Raw genomic sequence first — 19,570 nt, forward strand, 5'->3', positions numbered from 1 at the left:
CTTCAGCTAGGGATCGGCATGTCCCAGAGTGGGTAAAATGAGCGTCCCGAACCGCTCCCCGCCACTCCCGGGGATTGCGGACGCCGCCGTTCCGACAGCAGCAGCCGCCGCCCGCCGCGCGGGGCGCTGGCCGAGCCCGCCTGGGGCGGCTGCGGGCCCGGCGGCTGCTGGGGGAGCGGCGCCCCGCCAGTCCCCGGGGCGGAGGGTTGCGGTGCGAGCCCCGCTGCCGGGCAGCACGCTACGCTTCCAGCCGGGAGAAGCTTCCAGCCGGCGCTGCTTTTCTTTCCCTTGGCAGAAAGTTGTGCGGCCGCCCGCCCCCGGCTGCCCGGGGCGAGGCGGCGCCGGGGCGGGAGCGGGGGGGTGTGCGAGCGGCGGGCCGGGTCCGGGCCCGGGGCGGGGCAGGGCGGCAGGGCCCGGCCCCGCTGATGTCAGCCGGGACGGGGGAGGAGAGGAGGGGGAGCGGGAGCGGCTGCCCGTGTTCCGGGTCAGGCGCGGGAATGCGCGGCGTCGGCTGGCAGCGCTGCGCTCGGCGCCCCGCGATGTCTCTGCGGAGAGGGCAGCGGCCCGCCGAGAGGCACTAGGGGGACGCCCCCGGTTCCGCCCCGCTCCGGCTCCCGCCCATTGTTCTCCCGGGGCCGCCGCGCTCGCCCGGGGCTGCTTCCCGCCGGTGGCGGCGGCGCGCTGGATGCGGCTTGCGGCCGCTGGCTCGCCGGGACCCGCGCTGCGCGGCGGCGGAGCGGGCAGCAGCTCCCGCGGCCGGCGGCGAGGAGGGGGCGGCGGTGAGCGGCGGCGCCCGCCCCGCGGCCCCCGGCGGCGGGGCGATGTTCCACTGCATCCCCCTGTGGCGGTGCAACCGCCATGTGGAGTCCATCGACAAGCGGCACTGCTCGCTGGCCGCCGTGCCTGAGGAGATCTACCGCTACAGCCGCAGCCTGGAGGAGCTCCTGCTGGACGCCAACCAGCTCCGCGAGCTGCCCAAGGTGAGCGGGAGTGGGAGCGGGGACCCAGGTGAGCTGCCCCGGCAGGTGCCCGCCGAGCTCCCGGTCCAGCGCCCGCCCCGAGGCGGCGGTGAGGGGCTCCTGGGGCCGTGGGTCTGTGGTAGCAGCCCTCGGAGTTAAAGGAAGAGCCGGAGTTTCAGGGTAGCGTTTCCCCGGAGTTTGATGGGAAATGAGCTTTCATGAGCAAAACCTGGAGGTCCGCGCCTTGCAGCAGGACAGGTCCTGTTGGAGGGCAGGGGGGTTGGTGCCGGAGTCGCAGGACATGAGTGAATATTGTGATTAACATGCACGTCATCGGAATTACGAGACCTTGGAGGATATTCAGCCCTCCCCTTTTTTCCCCTTTCGGTAGATACTATCTGCTCCGTACATGGGAAAACCAAAACCCTCCAGCAGATAACCGCGTTCCCGTTTCTGCTTTCTACTCCTGGAAACTTCGTTGTGCAAAACACGAGAGACGAATAAGCCTTTTCTGTGTCTCGGTCTAAGTCCCGCGCAGTTGTCAGTGTTTTGCTTCTCACTTGAAGCTTGTACTCAGAGTTTTATGCATACTGTATTTTTGGTGTTATTGTCAAAGAGGAATTCACGTTAAATTCAACATGATTTTGAGACCTTGAAGTGGTACCTACCAGTGTCCCTCTCCGGGTGACACTTGCAGATTTTGCCGGAGGGACTCCATGAGAGTGGTTCCAGCGAGGCACTGCGGCTCCACAGATGCGGAGGGAATGGGAGGATGCTCCACTTCTGACTTGAGGACCCCCGAGCTTTTTCCCCCTTGTTTGTTCCTTAAACTTTGGACAACTCAGAAACCTTTGTGAGTTGTGGTTGGTAGAGTTTGACACGGGAAGTGTTACCTGGAACCTACGTCTTAAAGCTATGTGGACTCTTACTAACTTGGAATCTAAGAAACTGAGCTCACTAGCCAGAAAATTTTTCAAAAGCACCTTTGTTTGTACCTGAATCAAAGTTGCTCTGTTCATACCCAGACTTAGACAGCCTTACTTTTTCCTTTTTGAAATTCGGTGCACTCACATACACTCTCTTTTTTCAACTCTATATAGTAAGAGTAATCATGGTGGCTAGGTTTTCCTTCAGACACTAGTAAAAATAGTCACTTGGACTGATGTGTTAAATTTGGCTTTTTCTTTTGAAAAACCTAGGCACAAGTTTGCATCTTGTTGTGACTGAACTCTTTATCCTTCTGAAGTAGAGCAAAACTGGTTTGCATAGCCTGTGTGTGGGTGCTATTTTTACTTCCAGCAGTTTTTGCTGGCTTTGTGCACAGACCAAACTCAGGAGTCCCTTTGTACAAGATCTTTCTTATTAGTGTTGGCTTTCAGGCTGGTACACATCATGTTACAGGGATATTTAATGTGTGTGTGACTAAAATCCCGTTGACACCCATGGCTCTTGGATTTTAAAAAAAAGTAATAAATTCACCACTGACTGGTTGCTGTGTACAAATGTAAAGGATGATGTCTGTTCATGGTGTTACATGGTACTAGTTTCTGTAAATAGAGTGCAGCTATTTACTGTTTCTCTTCTATTACTTGAACCATAAGATATGAAATAGCCTTTTTTTGCCCTGTGAGGCTTAAATAGACCACTTTTTTCCCATTAGTTGCATGTGACTATGCATTACATCCCATACCTGTAAGAAATAGCTGAGGGGTTAAAAAACTCCAAAAATCAGCCCAGGCTCCTTGGCATTGTGGTGGAATCAAGCAGAAGTTGAAGTTAGAAAGAAGGTTTTTTTTTGGTTGTTTTTTTTGGTGGTTTTTTTTTTTTTTTTTAAATGTGCATGGATCATGTTACAGGAGTGCCTGAATATACTGTAGGAATATGTTTGTGGGTTTTTGGCTGGACTAGGAGGAATCTGAAGAAATACAACCACAGAAACATACTTGTATCTGTCCTAAGTACTTTGTGCCTTGTCAGCAATGCAGGGAGGCATTTTTATTGGGGCTTCCTGCACAAACCTATGAACTTTCCTTGTCAGTTCCTTATTAATGATTTCTGATAAATGGAATAACAGCACCATCACCTCATGTAAGTGTTGACTCTGCAGAATTCTGAGGTACAAAAATAGAGCTGCAGTCCTGAATGTGAAACTAATGTATTGAGGGTAAAACTTATGGGAAGAGCCCTGTTCAACTTTTCTACCAGCAGATAGTTCTGAAAGTTCTCCTCTTGGAATCTGGTTGAGGAGAATCATGGAAGATCTCTCAGTGGAAGGTATCTACAGCATACATTACTCATTGCTGTTATATTTAAAGGGTAGTGTCAATGCAAAGTACAGATTCAGAATTGGTAATCAGTGCAAAAAGCTGGGGTAGACCATACCTCTGGTAGAGAAAACATGGGGGAAATCATCAGAGTGTGTAATTAACAATCTGTTGGGTCAGCATAGATAAAAGTGGTTGTTACGTCCTTAATTTAGTGTAATTCATTATACTAGTTTGACCTTACCTCCATTAAGTTTCTTCTCTACATACATAAAGGCAGTAATACAAAATCAAGCTAGATTTTGGCTGAGTTGAGGCCTAAACAAGTCAGGAGAATTATGTAACTCTCAGTGGCTGGTTAGTTAGGTGTTTTTCAGTGCTTGATGAAGTCCTGAAGTTCACAGTGATCTGTGCCAATTCCTGGTGAATCACCTGTGGGCTGTGCTGATGCCATAATATAATCCTTCAACACTGATAAGATGTTTGTGCTGCTGAGATGGTTGTGATGCCCCTTAGGAAATTGCTGCTGTAAAGCCTCACCTTGGCAGAGTGAAGAAGAATCTCCCTGTAAACTCTGTCGCAGCAGAAGTTGCCATGGATGGAGGAGGAGACCCCAACTCTGCTGCTGCTCAGCTCTTCATTGTGCACACAGGTAGTTCAGACTCACTTCCCCAGTGTGGGCAGCTGTGGTCTGAAAGGTCTTCTACAGCAGGCAGGAGGTCTTGTAAAGCTTCTCTGAAATCAAGTAGATACTGGTGAGTTACCAACTTTGCCATGGCTACAAGACTGACAGTGATGATGGCTTTATTTCTAGACATCCACTTTACATCCACTTGTATTTTGTTTTTCATCCCTTCAAATGTAAAGCTTTCTGAGGGAGATAAATATCAGCAAGTGCATGATGAAATATGTGGATCTGCTGCATTTCTCTCAAGCTGATGAGGCAATTTGTGTTGGATGCACATGCTTCCCTCCTCCCCCCCACTTCTCTCTGCTCCCATTTCTATCAAGTAGCTATAAAAGGTGTCCTTGGTTGGTTTGATCCAATACCATTAAAAGAATATACTCTAATACATCCTAAAATCTCCATTTTGAGATACAGAAGTAGTCTTAGGCTTTGTTTAATTTGTAGGCTTTCCTAGCATACTTAAAACCTCTCTTATTCTAGAATAAGCTAGTAGAACATGGCGTGTGTTAGGGTGTTAATGAAAAAACCTAACAGAAGAAATACACATAAGAATCCTATCAAAATATGGAAGACAACTTAGAGAATTGCTGTAGCATCTTGAAGGAAAATGACTAGCAGGACTCAGCACTATTGCTGAATTGTGTGTTATGAGAGTCATGTGAAATATCCTCAGGAGAAACAAGGAATACACTTGAATCATGTTGAGGGAGTTACTTTGCTAGTTTTATTTCTGTTCTGTAAGCTGACCAAAATGCATGGTAGAATTCTTCACTTTTTTCTAAGGGGAGAGGGTAGGAAGGGTTTATCTGGAAAATACCTGAAAAAAAATGTCTGAGGAGCAGAGAAAGGTGCCCTTGTTATTTCTACTCTTCCCCATGTTTGCTTCCTTGGGCATTAATATATGGACCAGAAAAAGAACTGTTTCTCTGACCCCCTTTTTCCTACAAATGCTTTTTTTTATCAAGTTGTATCTGTCAGCATTTTAAGAATGCAAGGTAATAATTTTTGTTTGTAGAATAACTTAAAGGTTTTTTATATAATTTTGTTGCTGCACATTTGGTTTCCATGTCAGGAAGTGAATCTTTGTCAAGGTTTCCTTAGCTGCTCTGCTGGATCCCATGATCCTTTCTTTACTCCATTCCCCAGTTACATGATGCAGAACTTGTTCTTATATTGACAGTGACCTTTTTCTGTCTTTACCACTGGTGTCTCAGACTTCTCACCCTGAATGTTCATACTTTCCCACCCTCCCCCATCCTTCATGTTCCAGGATCTTTCTTATTTCTTCCAACCCAAAGAGCTCTCTCTGTCTACCGTCTGTTGCTGATGCTTTGCTTCCTCTCCCATCCCTTCTGTGCTGGGTTCTTGACTGCCCTTGCAAACATCTCTTTCCTTTGTACTCTGCTCTTTCCCCTTCCTGCCTGCTGCCTCCCAGGTTCCCTCCTCTGCTCTTACCCTTCTTGCAGGATAAGCCAGCCTGGTGGGATGTGCTGGAGGAGCAAGCTGTATACTATTAAGCTGCTGGTGGTTTTCCACAATAATGAAGTCTCTCTGAAGCCTTTCTCAGCAGATGTGGCTGTTTTCCCACAGAACAGCAATTTCTAGCTGTCAGCATGCTTCTCGCCACTTCTGTTTTACAAGACAAATTAAAGAGCTGCACCCTTTGGTCTGAAAAGGATGGGCTATGTATAGAGTCGGTGGTAAAGTGTACCTCACAACTTGCTTAAATAATTCCTTCTCCTGTGTTGGATCCCATGTGCCTTCTGTTGATTATTTTGTGTATCTGATTTTATTGGAGAAAAAAAAAGTGGTTGCCAGTGTGCATAGAGCGATTTAAAAATGTGGTTTGTGTGGTTTTCTTTTCTAAACCCATAGCATTTTTGTTTTCCTTGGGAGTGAAAACTTGATGAATTTTTCAACTCAGGCTGTAATGTGCAGTATATCATTTGCTGCACGTCAAAAACTATTCTTCACTGAAGAGTAGGCTTTCTGGCAAATTGCTGTGATAGAAGAAAATAACACATTCTGCATGATGCGTTTCAATAGCTTTTCTAATGAAAAGCATCAGATAAAAGTAAAATGCTTTCAATTCTATAGATCAGTCTGTAGTTGATGAAATGGTGTTTTCTATTCCAGTACATTAGAATTTAAGGGCAAATACATCCTGTCAACTTAATTTCTCTGTGATTCAAATTTGCAGTACAAAACTGAATCCCTGCATATTTCTTTCTCCAGTGATAGAAAAAAAAAATCTTAGGAACCCTTGAATGCAGTATTATATTTTGGCCTTTGTATTAAATCACAGCGTTCTTTGCATTGGTGGGTGGTGGAAATAGCTTATAACACTTGTTTTGCTGCTGTTTTGTCTTGCTGCTGCTCAGTTCTTTAACTCAAAGAATAAAGACCACTTTCCCATGATACTTCTAGCAGATGTTGTTTATGGAAAAACTCCAGTGGCAGAAAAAATTTCAAAATTTTTTCTATGCACTTAGTTTAGCCTAAGAGTCTGAGGAAGTTTTTTTTTTCCTTTGGGGAATGATTTTTATGTAGTGTTTGTAAACCTAATGTAGTGCAGCACCCAATCATTTCGCATCTCTGAGCTTACAAATTATATCTGTCATCTGTGATTTTTCTTCTTGGTGTTAGATACTAAAGCTTCTCTGTAGAGTTACTAGATAGATGTGAGACCCTTTTCCCAAGAGACCTGTTTAAACCCTGGCCTCTTCCTGTGCCCCAGTTTCTTTGTTAGGGATGCTGCTGGTCTGCTCTGCTTGACATTCAGCACTGTTGGTATCTCTATTATGTGTGCTGTTGAAATCCAGGGTGCTGTTATCTTACTAAAATCATGAGAAAGCTCCTTAAGAAACAGTCCCACTGTTCTTCCCATACCATACCTTTGTCTCAGGAACAAACCTGTTCTGAACTGAGTTTCACTGTTCTACCGTTGTTTCTATCATTATGCAACCATAAGCCTGAAAGACACTTGTTTGGTCAGTGGCCAGTAATCTGTGGGAAGACACGATTATTGTACTGTACCTCTCTTTAAATTTGTGTTTATAGCTGCTTAAGTTGTACATATATAGGAACTTTATTTCCTTTTATTGAATGCACAGATCTCCCTGAGTTCGGAGACATGTGGTGGGATGTCTCATGTGGCTGGAGTGCTGCAGTGAATAAACACAGGCTCTTTAAGGACAGGCCAGGAAAGCAAGGATGGGGAGCTGCCCTTTGGATGAGAGAATAGCTGGGATTTGTGAAGTTTTTCTTCAGGATGGATGATGGGCCAGCTGAGAGCAGGTTGGGATTAGTGTATGACATTGTTTTGGGTGTCTGCTGATCAGGATGAAGTAGTAGATGATGCCTTCTTCACATACCTGGAAGAAGTCTCATGTTTGCAGGCTCAGCCCCTCACGTGGGTCTTGAATGACATGACAGCTGGAAGGGGGACACATCAGGACATAAGCAATCCAGGAGTTTTCTGAAGTGCTTTGATGGCTTCCTAACACAGCTGCTCAAGGATTTACTGGACAGAGGTGATCTGTTGGACCTCATACTTAAAAAGAAAAGGCAGGTTGAGATGTGAAGATCAGGGTTGTAGTAGCTGTACTGACCTTGGTCACCTTGGCTATAGTGACCATGAGATGGTGGAGTTCTGGGTTCTGAGAGGAAGGAACAGAACAATAAGCAGCATCTTGAGAAAACAAACTTTGGTATGTTTAGGATTCTCCTTGGAAGAGGTTGGTAAAAATGATGTTTATGCTACCATTCAGCAGGACAGGGAGAGGCTGGAGAAATGGGCAGAGAGGAATCTCATGAAGTTCAGTCAAGAGAAATACACCTGCACCTGGAGAGAAATAACCCAGTTCTCCAGTACAGGCTGAGGGCCGACCATCTGGAAAACAGTTTTCCAGTAAAAGGCCATGGGTAACCTGGTGGGCAAGTTGTCTGTCAGCCAGCAATGCTCCTTCATGACAAAGAGAGCCAACAATATCCTGGGCTGTGCAACACAAAGCATTGCCAGCAGGTGATCCTTGTCCTCTGGCTAGCATTGGGAAAACAGACCTGGAGTGCTTTGTCTAGTGCTGGGTATCCCAAATGAAGAGACTGGACATACACTGTAGAGACCACAAAGACTATTAAGGGCTTGGAGCATCTCTCAGGAGAGAAGGCTAAAGGAGCCAGAAGAGTTAAGCCTTGAGAAGAAAAAGGCTCATGGTTGTATATAAATACATGTTAATCAGCATGAAACCTTGCTTGGGGTGCCCCGTGACCTTACAAGAGGCAGTGGGCAAGGGCTGAAACACAAGGAACTGTCTGAAATATGAAAATACTGTCTGAAATATGAAAATACTTCTTACTGTGAGGATGGTCAAACACTGGCATGGGTTGTCCAGAGAGGTTGTGCAGTCTCTGTTCATGAAGATGCTGTAAACCTGACTGAACATGGTCCAAAGTGACCTTCTCTAGGTGGTCCATGCTTTGAGCAGGGGGTGCACGAGGTGATTTCTAGAGCCCCTTCCAGCCTCACCTGTTTTATGATTCTGTAGAGGGCATATCAAGGATTTTGCCCATCTTTAACTTGGGTGGTTTTAATGATACAGATTGAATTGTTGTGGTTTTCAAGGTTTATTCACCCTCAAATGTTTAATTGTTTTACTTTCTACATTGATAATGTCATGGTGTTTTTGCACATCTTGCTGTAAATCCTTAAAGAAATACCACTGTATGATTTGAACAACCGTGTATTTACAGTTAGTGTCAGAGAGAGAACTGTGCCACTGGGTGAAGCTGAAGCAGACTGTGCACACACAGTAAAAGTAGTTTTATTGAAAGTTTGAGATTTTTTTCAGTATGACAAATGCTCTTTAAAATACTTGCTAAGAGCACTGGTATCTTGAGACTATGTTACCTTTTGTAACCAGTTGTCATTATTGTCAGTTAGTACTATCATGCAGTATATGCTTGAATTATTAAAATCCATAATCGTTTGTAGAGAAGCAACATTGGATCCTTATATTAACATACCTCTAAACATAGAGCTCTGTGTTGAAGGCTACAAAGAAGTTTATTGCCAGTTACGTATGTCTAGGTTTTCTCCTCCTACTTTCCAGATTTCTCTGTTGTATTCCTTCACACTTGAAGAAATACTTTACCTTTTGACATCAAATGAAAGACCACAGTCTGATGGGAGGAAAGTCATTGTCTTCCCTGTTAGTGTCCCTACAATTGTTCAGAAGATTTTTGAAGTGTGCTTGGTTTGAAATATTTTCTGATGGCAGTTTTTTGTAGTAACAACTCAGCTCTGCTGATTTTTGTCCTGAGTTGAAAGTAATTAAGTACTTTCAATACGTTTCAATACCTTTAACTTTTTTTTGAAAGGTGTGTAGTGTTGTAGTAAACTGGTAACATTCCCTTCTCTTCGTGATGTACATAGATGAGACAAGGTTTGTGGGCAGAGATGATACATCTGTACCTCTAAAATAAGTTTTATGATTATACATAGAGTTATTTTTCTAATTATATTTGTTGGTCAAAAATAAAGACATTACCTCCTGCCAACAGTCTTGTATACTGGAAAAATGCATGCTAGAAATTCATTAGAGAGATTAATGTGGGCTTTAGTTGTTTTTTTTTTTTCCTCCAAATGGCAAATGCATTTAACTGCAATGAATCTATTTCATTGTTGTAGATGTTTTCTGGTCTCTCTTAAAGGCAGAGGTAGTCCCTCTCACCACTGTGCTCTAATAAACACCTCTAGCATGGAGTGCTCTTTTACCTTTGTTGCTTCTGCTTAATTGATATAAAAGAAAGTAAATCCTTGTCTGCCAGGAGCAGTGGGAGACAACCTGGTCAGTGCATTGCTTGGTAGGGCAGCATTTTGATTCAGTGCTGCAGGTATTGGTTTTTGAGAGTGGACAGTCCCCTATTTGTCTTCTTTTAAAGGGAATGGTAACAACTGAGAGTAGGACCTGCAATTGGCCCATCCTTGTCAGTGGTTCAGAAAATGGCAGATGCTTGAAAATGGGGTGTCAGAAGTGTAGCAGGTCGATGCTGAATATCAGCTTCAGTGAGGCATTGGTATCATTTTTGCTCTGTCTTCTGTAGGCCTTCCCCCACAGCCTGGCTTACCTTTCTCTTGGACTTTCAAGTACCCATTGGAGGGAGAGGCAGCAGTTGCAGCATCTGCTTCTGTTTAGGATATGTGCCCATGAACTGTGCTATTTCATTAATATTTTTTTCTTGTTGTGAGATCTAGTAATTTTATTAATGTTTTGTATGAACTCCTGCTTTAATGTCCACCTCCGTGATGTTTTCCACTAATATTCATGATCACAAAGTTGGTAGTAGAATGTTGCAAGACCAAAGGATAGCTTGAATATATTCTGCATACATGGTTGGGTGTGTGAAACAATCTTTCATCATGCCAAGTATATATAACAGTTCTGGCTTTGCTCATGGCACATGTGAAGACAGAATTAGAGACCTCAGCTGCATGGAGTGGTTGTCCATTTGCCAGCCTGCCACAGAACAGGCAGGCAGAGGTCTGTGTGCTGCTGTCCATCACCAGCTGCTGCTGCATCTCCTCCTCATGGCTCCAGAGGAAGTCCATCAGCTGCTGCATTGATGCAGTCATCAATTGCATGATGACCCTGCTGTGCTGCACTGTGAGTTCATCCCTGCCCTCAGAAATTGTTTCTATATCTAAGGGAGTATTTTATTTGAGAATTAAAGGGTGTTGTGCCCAAAGGATCACATGGGATCCGTGTTTGTGAAACCCTGTTGCCTTTGCCAGCTGTCCTTGCTCACGGGTGAAAGGAGACAGAGTGACTTGAGGAGTCCTGATGTTGCTAGCAGGCTTTGTGGGAGATGCCAAACTGAGAATGACCATGCTAGGCTTTACTGGAGTCTCTTTTCACACTTCATGAATCCAGAGTAGGATTCAGCTTCCTCAGCATTTTATTGTGCAGCTAGTTTGGATGTGCTTCTACAGGAAAGGTGTCTGTTTTCTGTGCTCTTGCTGGTTTTCCTCTGCGCCTCCCCCCCGTGCTACTGGCAGAAGTCTCTGGGTTGGATTTTAAGACAATGATGTACAGGATTGTATCCTAGAAAGAGTTTTTTGCTCACAGGTTAGTTGTGGATTTTGACTGAGGGTGATGTCTTGAGGCTGGAGTGGAGTGCAGGGTGCATTACAGCTTGCTGAGAGCTCCTGACTGGGATGTCCACTGGCTGACTGGAATAGAAGTGATATTTGAAATCCCACCAGCTGGTGAGTGTTGGGCACTGAGTGTCCTATCTCTTTGGAATCCTTAGCACTGAGTGACCCCTATTGATAGTCTGTCAAAGGCCTTTCTGTTGATGCCTTGGACAGAAGTGGAGTGGAGAAGAATGAGGAAAAGCTCACCCTTCCCTCTTTGCCTTTGCCCTTCAGGCAGATTGGGAATGTGTGTGTATGCTTGTGCCAGAGCCTGGTTATTAAACCCATTCTGAGGAAGTGAATGCTTGGAATCACTGATGCTGCTTCACTATGGGATTTAATCCTTGTTTTCCTCATGGTGTCCTGAGCACCAAGCAGTGTGTTCACCTAAAGTGGGTTGGGCTTCTGTTGAATTGCACTAAATAGCATGATATTCTTACAGGCTTCCTCTGCTGCCACTGAAGCCAAGCAACAGTGCAGACAAAACAGTAACTCCTAGGGGCTAAAAGCAAGGGGCTAGGGACCTCATTGGGGAGCAGCTATGTTGCAAGGTTATTTCATGGATTTGATTGATGCCTTATCTCTTGTTCACTGCTTTGCTTACCAAAATTACCTCTTCTACTTGTGTTTGCCTGAAGAAAGACCTCAGGAAAAGATCTTTCTGAAGCACTATGAAAAGTGTGGGGAAGGATTGGCTGTAATTTCCCTTATCCGAGGACCGAAGGAGCACACATAGCTGGTGATTGGAAGTAAACAAATGAAATGGTGTCCCCATTGATTTTTGTTTACAATGCAGGAGAAGAAAATGGAGCCTGAAGTAAGATTTAAAACAAGAATGCATTTAGAAGTTAAACTGTGTTTAAATTGCTATGTACCACTTCTTAATTCTAAAGCACAGATAGCCTTTAGTTGGTCATTTGTAGGTTTGGGAAATGGGTGAAATAAATACAGACATACTTACGAAACAGAACCTAATAACATACTCTGTCTTAGAGTTTACTTAATTCATTTTAATATAATTCATTTTAATATAATAATGTAGTTGCCTGAAGAAGCCTTAAAAGCTGAGGCAGCATGTGTATGTGGAAAATCCATATTGGCATCTGAGGGAGATCTGACATAAGAGCAAATGCTTACAAATTCTTAATCTTGTCAGCAACAGCTCAAGTGCTTGCAAAAAAAAAAAATCCTGAAGCAAAAAACCACCAAACCCTCATCTTATCTGGTGTGTGTGTAACCATGAAGCAAGTTAATTTGCAATTTTCTTTCTTCTTTACATCTCATTCTAATTTCTACTGCTTATGCTAGCCCATTGTGAGAATTAGGCGGTGGATTCTGCCTAAAGAGAATTTTTAATTCTCTTTGCTGCTAGTTGTGGTCACAATAGGTAGTAGTAGCCTTTTTATGGAAATGTTGAGCTTAACACAGTAAACATTTAGTTATGCTACCTGTGCCAGGTGGGTTTGGAGTGTGACATGTCTCTAGACTGCAAAGGCTCTAGCAGCTCAGATGATGCCGAAATGTTGCTCTGCCCCTTAAACAGCATTAGCTGCAAATACATCTTTGTTCCCTCCTATACGTTTTACTTCAACTGTTTATTGTTTTCATGTATGTCCATTTATGGTTTTTTTTATTCCCATCAGCTAAGATGCTGAATTTTCAGGGAAAATTCTCAGGCATGAGTATTTTTTGTTTCAGCAGACCCATTGAAAGAAATGCAGAGATATGTTGTCTTGGCCACTTGCATGGAAGAAAATATCCTACTAGTTTGGCTTAATTCTCTTAACTTTTTTTTTTTTCTAGAATTGAGTACCAGTTGTAGTGTATTCTTAAAAAAAAGGTATAAAAAATGAGGGCTGTGGGATCACACTGTCTGTTTATACTTTTCAGTGAGTCATGCACTTATCTGTTACTTTTTTTTCTTCTGTTGGCTGACATCGACCCAATTTTGTCCGAATGAAGTTTTTTTTTAAATATGTGTCTGGGTGAGAGAGTCTTGGTTAGTTTTCCAGTGAGAGAAGGGATCTGTTCAAGATGTATATTCTTAGAAAATCCATATAATAGAAACCTCTATAAATTCTTTGATAGCAGGAAAAGCTTCAGTTGAGGGTCAGGAACTGGTACTAAATAGCAAGTTGTAGGCTCCTTCAGTGCTTATGCTCGTGGCATTATTTTTCTCAGTGAGGCACTATTAATTAGGCTGGCTAAACTAAGCAGCATCAGAAGTGTTGCCAAGATACTCATAGAGGCATTGGGTCTGCAATCAAAACCAGCTATTAGAGCGTGCTGGGTGGATATGCTGCTCTGGCCAACAGTCCCATTGCACTTTGGATCATGTTAGAGCTTATCAAATAGAGGCAGAACTGTGTTAGAAACATCAAATTAGGAACACGTTTCTTGTTGGCATGTATTTTAAAAATCTCAGATGTTTATACACATACGTCTATATACACGTATATATATGTTTATGTTTGTTGAACTCTATTGAGTAAGCTTTTCATTCTCTTTGTTCTCTGGTTTCCCTTCATTCCCTTTGTGGCCTTTTTGAAAGGTAAAACATATATGGCTAAAAGGAATTGCTTGCCTCTCCAGCAGTGCTTCAGAGCACTAATGATGTGTCTTAGAGAAAGGAAGAACACTTAATGAAATGGGAGTAGGATGCACTAAACATGCAAGAGTGATTGAGTCCTGTACTTTAAAGGAAAAAAAACAAACCGGAAGTTCAAAGAAATGCCATTCGTGTAACTGCAGTTTGATTTTATCTAGGAAATGGTGTAATTCATTAAAAATTGTTATGCAGATGGAAAATAAACCTTCCAGTTAATTTTTCTTTTAAGTAGTAGTCAGCTGAAGGAAAAGGAATATCTTTAAATATTGTGTAATATTGCTTGTTGCACACGTGCTCTGTACATTTAATAAATACGAACTGCATTGACACGTGGTACTGTGGGTGCCCTCAAACCTTCCTGTGGATATCCAGCTCTTTGGATGACTGCTCTGTCTTTTAACCATGTTCCTGCTGTCTTTGCTCACTTGCCATTGAATATCTGTCAGGGACAACTGTTGCACAGATAAATATTGATGTTCTCCTACAAATCTTATAACTTTCATCCAGTTTAGCAGCTAGACACTGCTTTGGCAAGTATTTACTTTGGAGTGTTAGGACAGATTGGGATCTCCTCTGCAGAGTGTACTCCTGCTATGTTTTCACAAAAGTGTCTTTAAGTGCTTTTCTAAGCTTCTGATGGATTCTTGGTTTAGGCATATTAATAAATATTTAGAGAAAGGGCTACATTTGTTTTAAGGTAAGAATGGTAATGATATGAAAATGCAGTTATGGATCTTTTGTAGACAATGAAGGATTAAAAAGCAAAAAGCATTTGTGACTATTTTAATTGGAACATAAGTTTTTAGGGAGCTAGAAATATGGAATTACAGAGAATTTTACCTTCCTTTTAAAATTTCAACTGTGTTATAAAACACTTAATATGGGGGAGGGTGGAGGAGTGCCATTCTGACTCAAAAATGCCTTTGAAATTCCACATTCAAATCTGTTGCATCTTTTACTGTCGAGTGTTTATAAACTTTTTAAAGCTCTATCCTTCTTATCCCCTAAAAGGAACCATGTTTTTGAGGGAAAACACATTTGTTTCAGATGTGGTTTATTTTTCTGTGACACAGTGTGTACTGAAAGATTGATGCAGAAGTGCAAAACTTGCACTTAACCTGATTTATGATCTTGACCACTCAAAATAAGATTGAAAACCTGTATTGTAATACAGATTGGTGAAACTGCTTTTGCCTTGTGTCCTAGTAAGATGCCTTACTGTCCCTTTTTATGTCAATCTAAGTAATATCTGAGTGACATTTAGAGCACATACTCCATCGCTTAAATAAAAAAAAAAAACCTCAAGAAGAGTTGCTAATTTCCTAGAAGGGATTGTAGGTGATGAAATGTAAGTGGGTATCCCAAATTTGCACTATCTTCCAGTTACCCCAAGGTTGGCAAAACCATGGGGGTCCAGGCATGTACACATGCTGTGAGGGTGAGATGCACATGTTTGACTGCTGGGTCAAACTCCCTGTGCACTCCAGGGGCACAAAACTCACTCAAAATTGGAGGAGTCTGTTCAGTTTTGATCAAGGTGACTTGTGTGTGAAGTCATTTCATTCTGCACAAATCCTCACCCCATGAAAGGCCTGCCTGGAAGAAAGGAAAGTTTCCGTAAGAGCTCCACAACCTTCTTAGCAATGCCTACATCTCGATATGTTTTAAATGATCCTTTTTCCGTCACCAGCTGCTCCCAGTGCCTGGGGTTGACCTGACTTTCAGCTTGGCCTGTTTGATGGTTATTTTGTCTTGTGTGCTGCCAGACCCCCTGAGCCCATAGCTGGGGTCAGGGAATGATAGCACGCTGCACTGCGTGCCGTGTTCTCACATGGACAGGGCTGGGCTGGGTTTTTCCTCAAGCAAAGGAGACCTGAAATGCTGCCCAAGTTTCATTAGTCCTTCTGAAAGTGGGCCATAGAACAGAGGGTGTTTGAGGCTGGAAGGAAAGCCTGCCTGGGGGAGGCTGGTTCTGTAACCTAGTTGGTTTTGGTGTTCACTGCTGAAGAAGACCTTGTCAGCCCCTCTTCATCACTTTTCTGGATCTTGTTCTTTAGAAGTCTCCCTCTGCATTAACTTCCTAATGAGCCCTGGTGTGTAATTAGGATGCTTTTAATTACTCTGCTTGGTAGCCTTGCCCCATTAATGACTTTAAGCTGGCACTCTGGATTTTGCTGGTGTCTATCTGCAATGATCTTTAACAGCAAGCTTTATGGATTATTTTTTTTTAACATGCATTTTCATTTTAGATAAAATACAGGTTATAGTTCGTCTGCATGTGAAAATGAAAACAAAATGTTTGTTCTGGTACAGATGTGAAGGAGATCTGCATAACTAATGCCATGCAATAGCTTTAATTAGCTCACATTTTGAAAGTGATTCTAGTTACTCCTCATCATTTATCATGCCTATATGTGAGTTATGTGAATATTTTCTGAAATGCAATTTTTTCTTTCTTTCAGCCTTTCTTCCAGCTTGTGAAGTTACGGAAACTTGGACTTAGTGATAATGAAATCCAACGGCTCCCTCCAGAAATAGCAAATTTCATGCAGCTGGTGGAACTTGATTTGTCTCGAAATGGTAAGCTCCAAGGTTAATTTGTTTGATTCTATACTGTCCTATGACATGGTCTAGAAAACTGTGTTAGTAGGGTTTTTCTGTCTCAGAAATTGTTATCTATGTCCTACAGAACACTTTCTTGTCTAATTCATGGATTTACCTCTAGTTCTAGAGGGAAGGAGGGAAAGAGGAGAAGGGAGTTTGTGGTATAAATACAGTAATAAAATAGTGCTTGGCTGTAGTTCTGTGTTTCTGAGAGCCTGTTTTATTTTTCAATTTAAAAAATGCTTCATGTGGTAGTTTCATATGTGTATCTGTCACAATGTTGACTTCATTTCCCAAGCTCTCTGAAATGCCTGGCATTTAGAGATGGAAAAAAACAGAAAAAAGAAAAAAGAAGACGTTGAAAAAAAATAAAGCTGCTTTCTGTCCTAAAAAAAGGACTGCCTGTGGGTTAGAAGTCCAGTTCTTTATCTCTGCTTTGGTCTTTACCTGGGATTAGCAAGAGGCAGAGTGCTGGTATTTCTAGTTGTACTTTTGGAAGAAGAAGCAGTCTGTTTGTCATCTGCAAAGATAAATTCAGAAAAGAATGCTAGGAGATACTACCTTTTAAAATGTGTTGTTGGAAACAACATGGGTTGCAGTGCTTGCTGTGTATATTGTCCTGCATTGTGATGGAGTGAAAACATCTTTTTTTTTTCTGTGGCCTGGTGAACTTACTAGTTCTACAAGAAGTTCAGGGGCTGGTGGGTCACCTTTAAGCAGTCTTTTGACCCAGTGATCTGAAACCAGTGAATCTGTGTTAGCAAATTAGAGCAACTGTCAGCTATTTTTGCTTCCTTACATGCAGTGGATGTGCTCAAAATGCTCTCTCAGCTGTGATGGAAGGGGTGGGAGCGATCAAGGTTGTGTAACCTTGTAAATAAATGAGGGTTGTAATTGAATATTCAAGAAAATAAACAGTGTAATGGGGAGCCTTTTTTCCTTGATGGTTTAACTTCACATTGACTCTTTGTGACTGAAGAATATTGTTGGTACTTCACCTTTCTATGGCATATTTCCTTTATTTGTTTTGGTGCTTTAAATTCTATCTCTATCTGATAATATAATTGATGAAGCGTGATGAGTCTCCAGGCAATTGCTGAAAAAATTTCTGTGAACCATATAATTTTATGCACATTTGTAAAACCTTTTAAGAGAAGAAAACTGGAAAAAAACCCAGAGACGGAAGAGAGAGATTAGTTAAAACATTTTAGAAATATATGAACATTAGTTGATGTGGTATTTGGCTACTGAGTTTGGCTGAGTTGGGTGCTGTCAGTGACAGACCTCATACAAAAAGAAACCCTCTGTTGGCTTAGTAATTCTCTTTGCAAATGAATAACTATTTGGAAAAGAGCTGGTGGATCAGAGCCATGTGAACTCTTGTCAGCCTGGCTTGGAAGTTGGCTGGAGAACTGAGCTGTAACAAGAGCAGATGGTGTGAATGTTTATGGCTGGGTAGATGCGTGTGTCATTAGAAGTTACTGCACAGGGAAGTATTTTTTCCAGTAATGGGTTGAACTAATGCAGGTGGCAGGGAGCAGTTCCTTTCCTATATCCAAGGTTCAGTGTTAATTACCCATTTTATTGCATTGCTTTCTTTTCTCTGTGGTTCATTGCAGAAGGTGACTGATACCATTTCCCTCTGCTTAATTATGTCACAGTTACTGCATGACTTGACTCTTCAAATTAAAAACGCACCGTGCAATGTGGTGCTGGGGGGCCGTGGTGGAAAATAACTAGTCTTACTTTCCACTGTTTGGCCATTTTTATGATTGTCTCATGGTTCTCCAAATCAAAAGGCATGACACACCATCTGGGATGCTGCAGGGGGAATTCTCACAAAAGGTTTTTGAGCTTTACAGTACTTTAATTTATTAGCTTTGTATTTTGAATCCTCCTCCCAGTATGTCTCATTCTAAACCTGCCACAGGTTTGTCCTGTTCAGTTGTTTGCACTCCAAAAGGTTTTCTTTTTCTGACTGCCCAAAATTACTTAGGGAAAAAAATAGGAACTCTTCATATTCCTTTCAGGCAGAGGAAAAACAGCTCTGCTTTTCAAAATGCAGTATGCTGCATGAATAGGAGAGTGTGATGGTGACATCTGAGCTTGGGAAATAAGAGATCATTGTTCTGTGTTTTTTGTTGTTCTAGTTGTCTGGTTTGGTGCACTAATTGCCTTCAGTTCTGCCCATTCTGTTTCCTTAAGAGCTTAAAAATGCAGATATAAATTCATTTAATGTTCTCTGCATGGGAATAGCTTTTTCTATTTTAACCTCTCATCACAGAAGGAGAAAAGGGTTTTGAATAAACTGAGTACTTCCATTTCTGCCATAATAAAATGATAACATGTGTTCCTTTCACCTACTTTATAATCCTTTCGCCAACATATGAACATATGGCTTCCCATTTGAAGCCACGTGAGATGATGGGTGTGTCATAGGGATGGACTTGGGTGCCCTTCCAAGCTGTGGTGGCCAGTTGTGCTTGGAGCAGCTGTGAGGTGCTGAATCTAGAGGAGGGATCAGTCTCTGCTGATCTCTGCAGGTAGCTCTGTGTATGTGTGCCATACAGCATTATGTGCCATGTAGGTAGCATTGCTTTGTAGACACTTGGGAAGGGTCCATAGGGAAACTCTGACATGTGTCTCTCTTAAATTCTCAGGTGTTCTAAAATGCCCAAGACATGTTAGTATATATGTTAAAAATGTGCTACAATAATAAATTCTTTAAGCAGTTTCTTGGTAATAAGTGAATCTAGAACTACAAACATCCTTCAAAGGGATAAAACTAAAAAGTCCTGAGCAGATGTAAATTTGATGGTCCCTGTGTATGTGAGAGAAGTCTGGGGAAGGTAAGGATAGCCTCAGTGGTGCATAAGGAAAAGGATTTGGGAAGGCTAGCAGCCATATATTCTTAAACTTTTCCTGGAGTATTTGCATGTAGATGCTATTTCTCATGTCCTGGAAGGCCCATGTGTTCATGCAGATTTTCCTAGGAAGCATCCCTACTGTGCTTTTCTAGTCTGGCTGAGGCTGTTATTTGTGCTAAGGTTGAAAGGATGAATCAAGGACTGGAATATAAGAGGGCAGAGAAGCTGTGCTAAGAAAACAGCATAATGATGGTGAACACTTTGAAGGTTATTTGGCAATCCAGTTTATCTCTGCTTCTTGGTATCAAGTTGTTCAAAAAGCTCATGTGCTCATTCTAAGGCTAAAGAAAACAGACTCAGTAGGATTTCAACAGTACATGCCTGA

The 19,570-nt window shown here is 42.6% G+C and overlaps 1 protein-coding gene across 1 annotated transcript in view; it reads left to right on the plus strand.

The window, feature by feature from the left end:
- Nucleotides 1–780: 780 nt before the first annotated feature.
- The window catches only part of LRRC1 (leucine rich repeat containing 1), a 69,324-nt gene continuing 50,534 nt past the window's right edge, over nt 781–19,570 (plus strand). The window contains exons 1-2 of the mRNA XM_066547312.1: nt 781–980; nt 16,177–16,294. Coding sequence (XP_066403409.1) covers nt 822–980; nt 16,177–16,294 — 277 coding nt within the window. The 5' untranslated portion in view covers nt 781–821. The remainder of the gene's footprint in view (nt 981–16,176; nt 16,295–19,570) is intronic.

This window comes from Molothrus aeneus, chromosome 3 (assembly GCF_037042795.1).
Source record: "Molothrus aeneus isolate 106 chromosome 3, BPBGC_Maene_1.0, whole genome shotgun sequence".
Classification (NCBI taxonomy): domain Eukaryota; kingdom Metazoa; phylum Chordata; class Aves; order Passeriformes; family Icteridae; genus Molothrus; species Molothrus aeneus.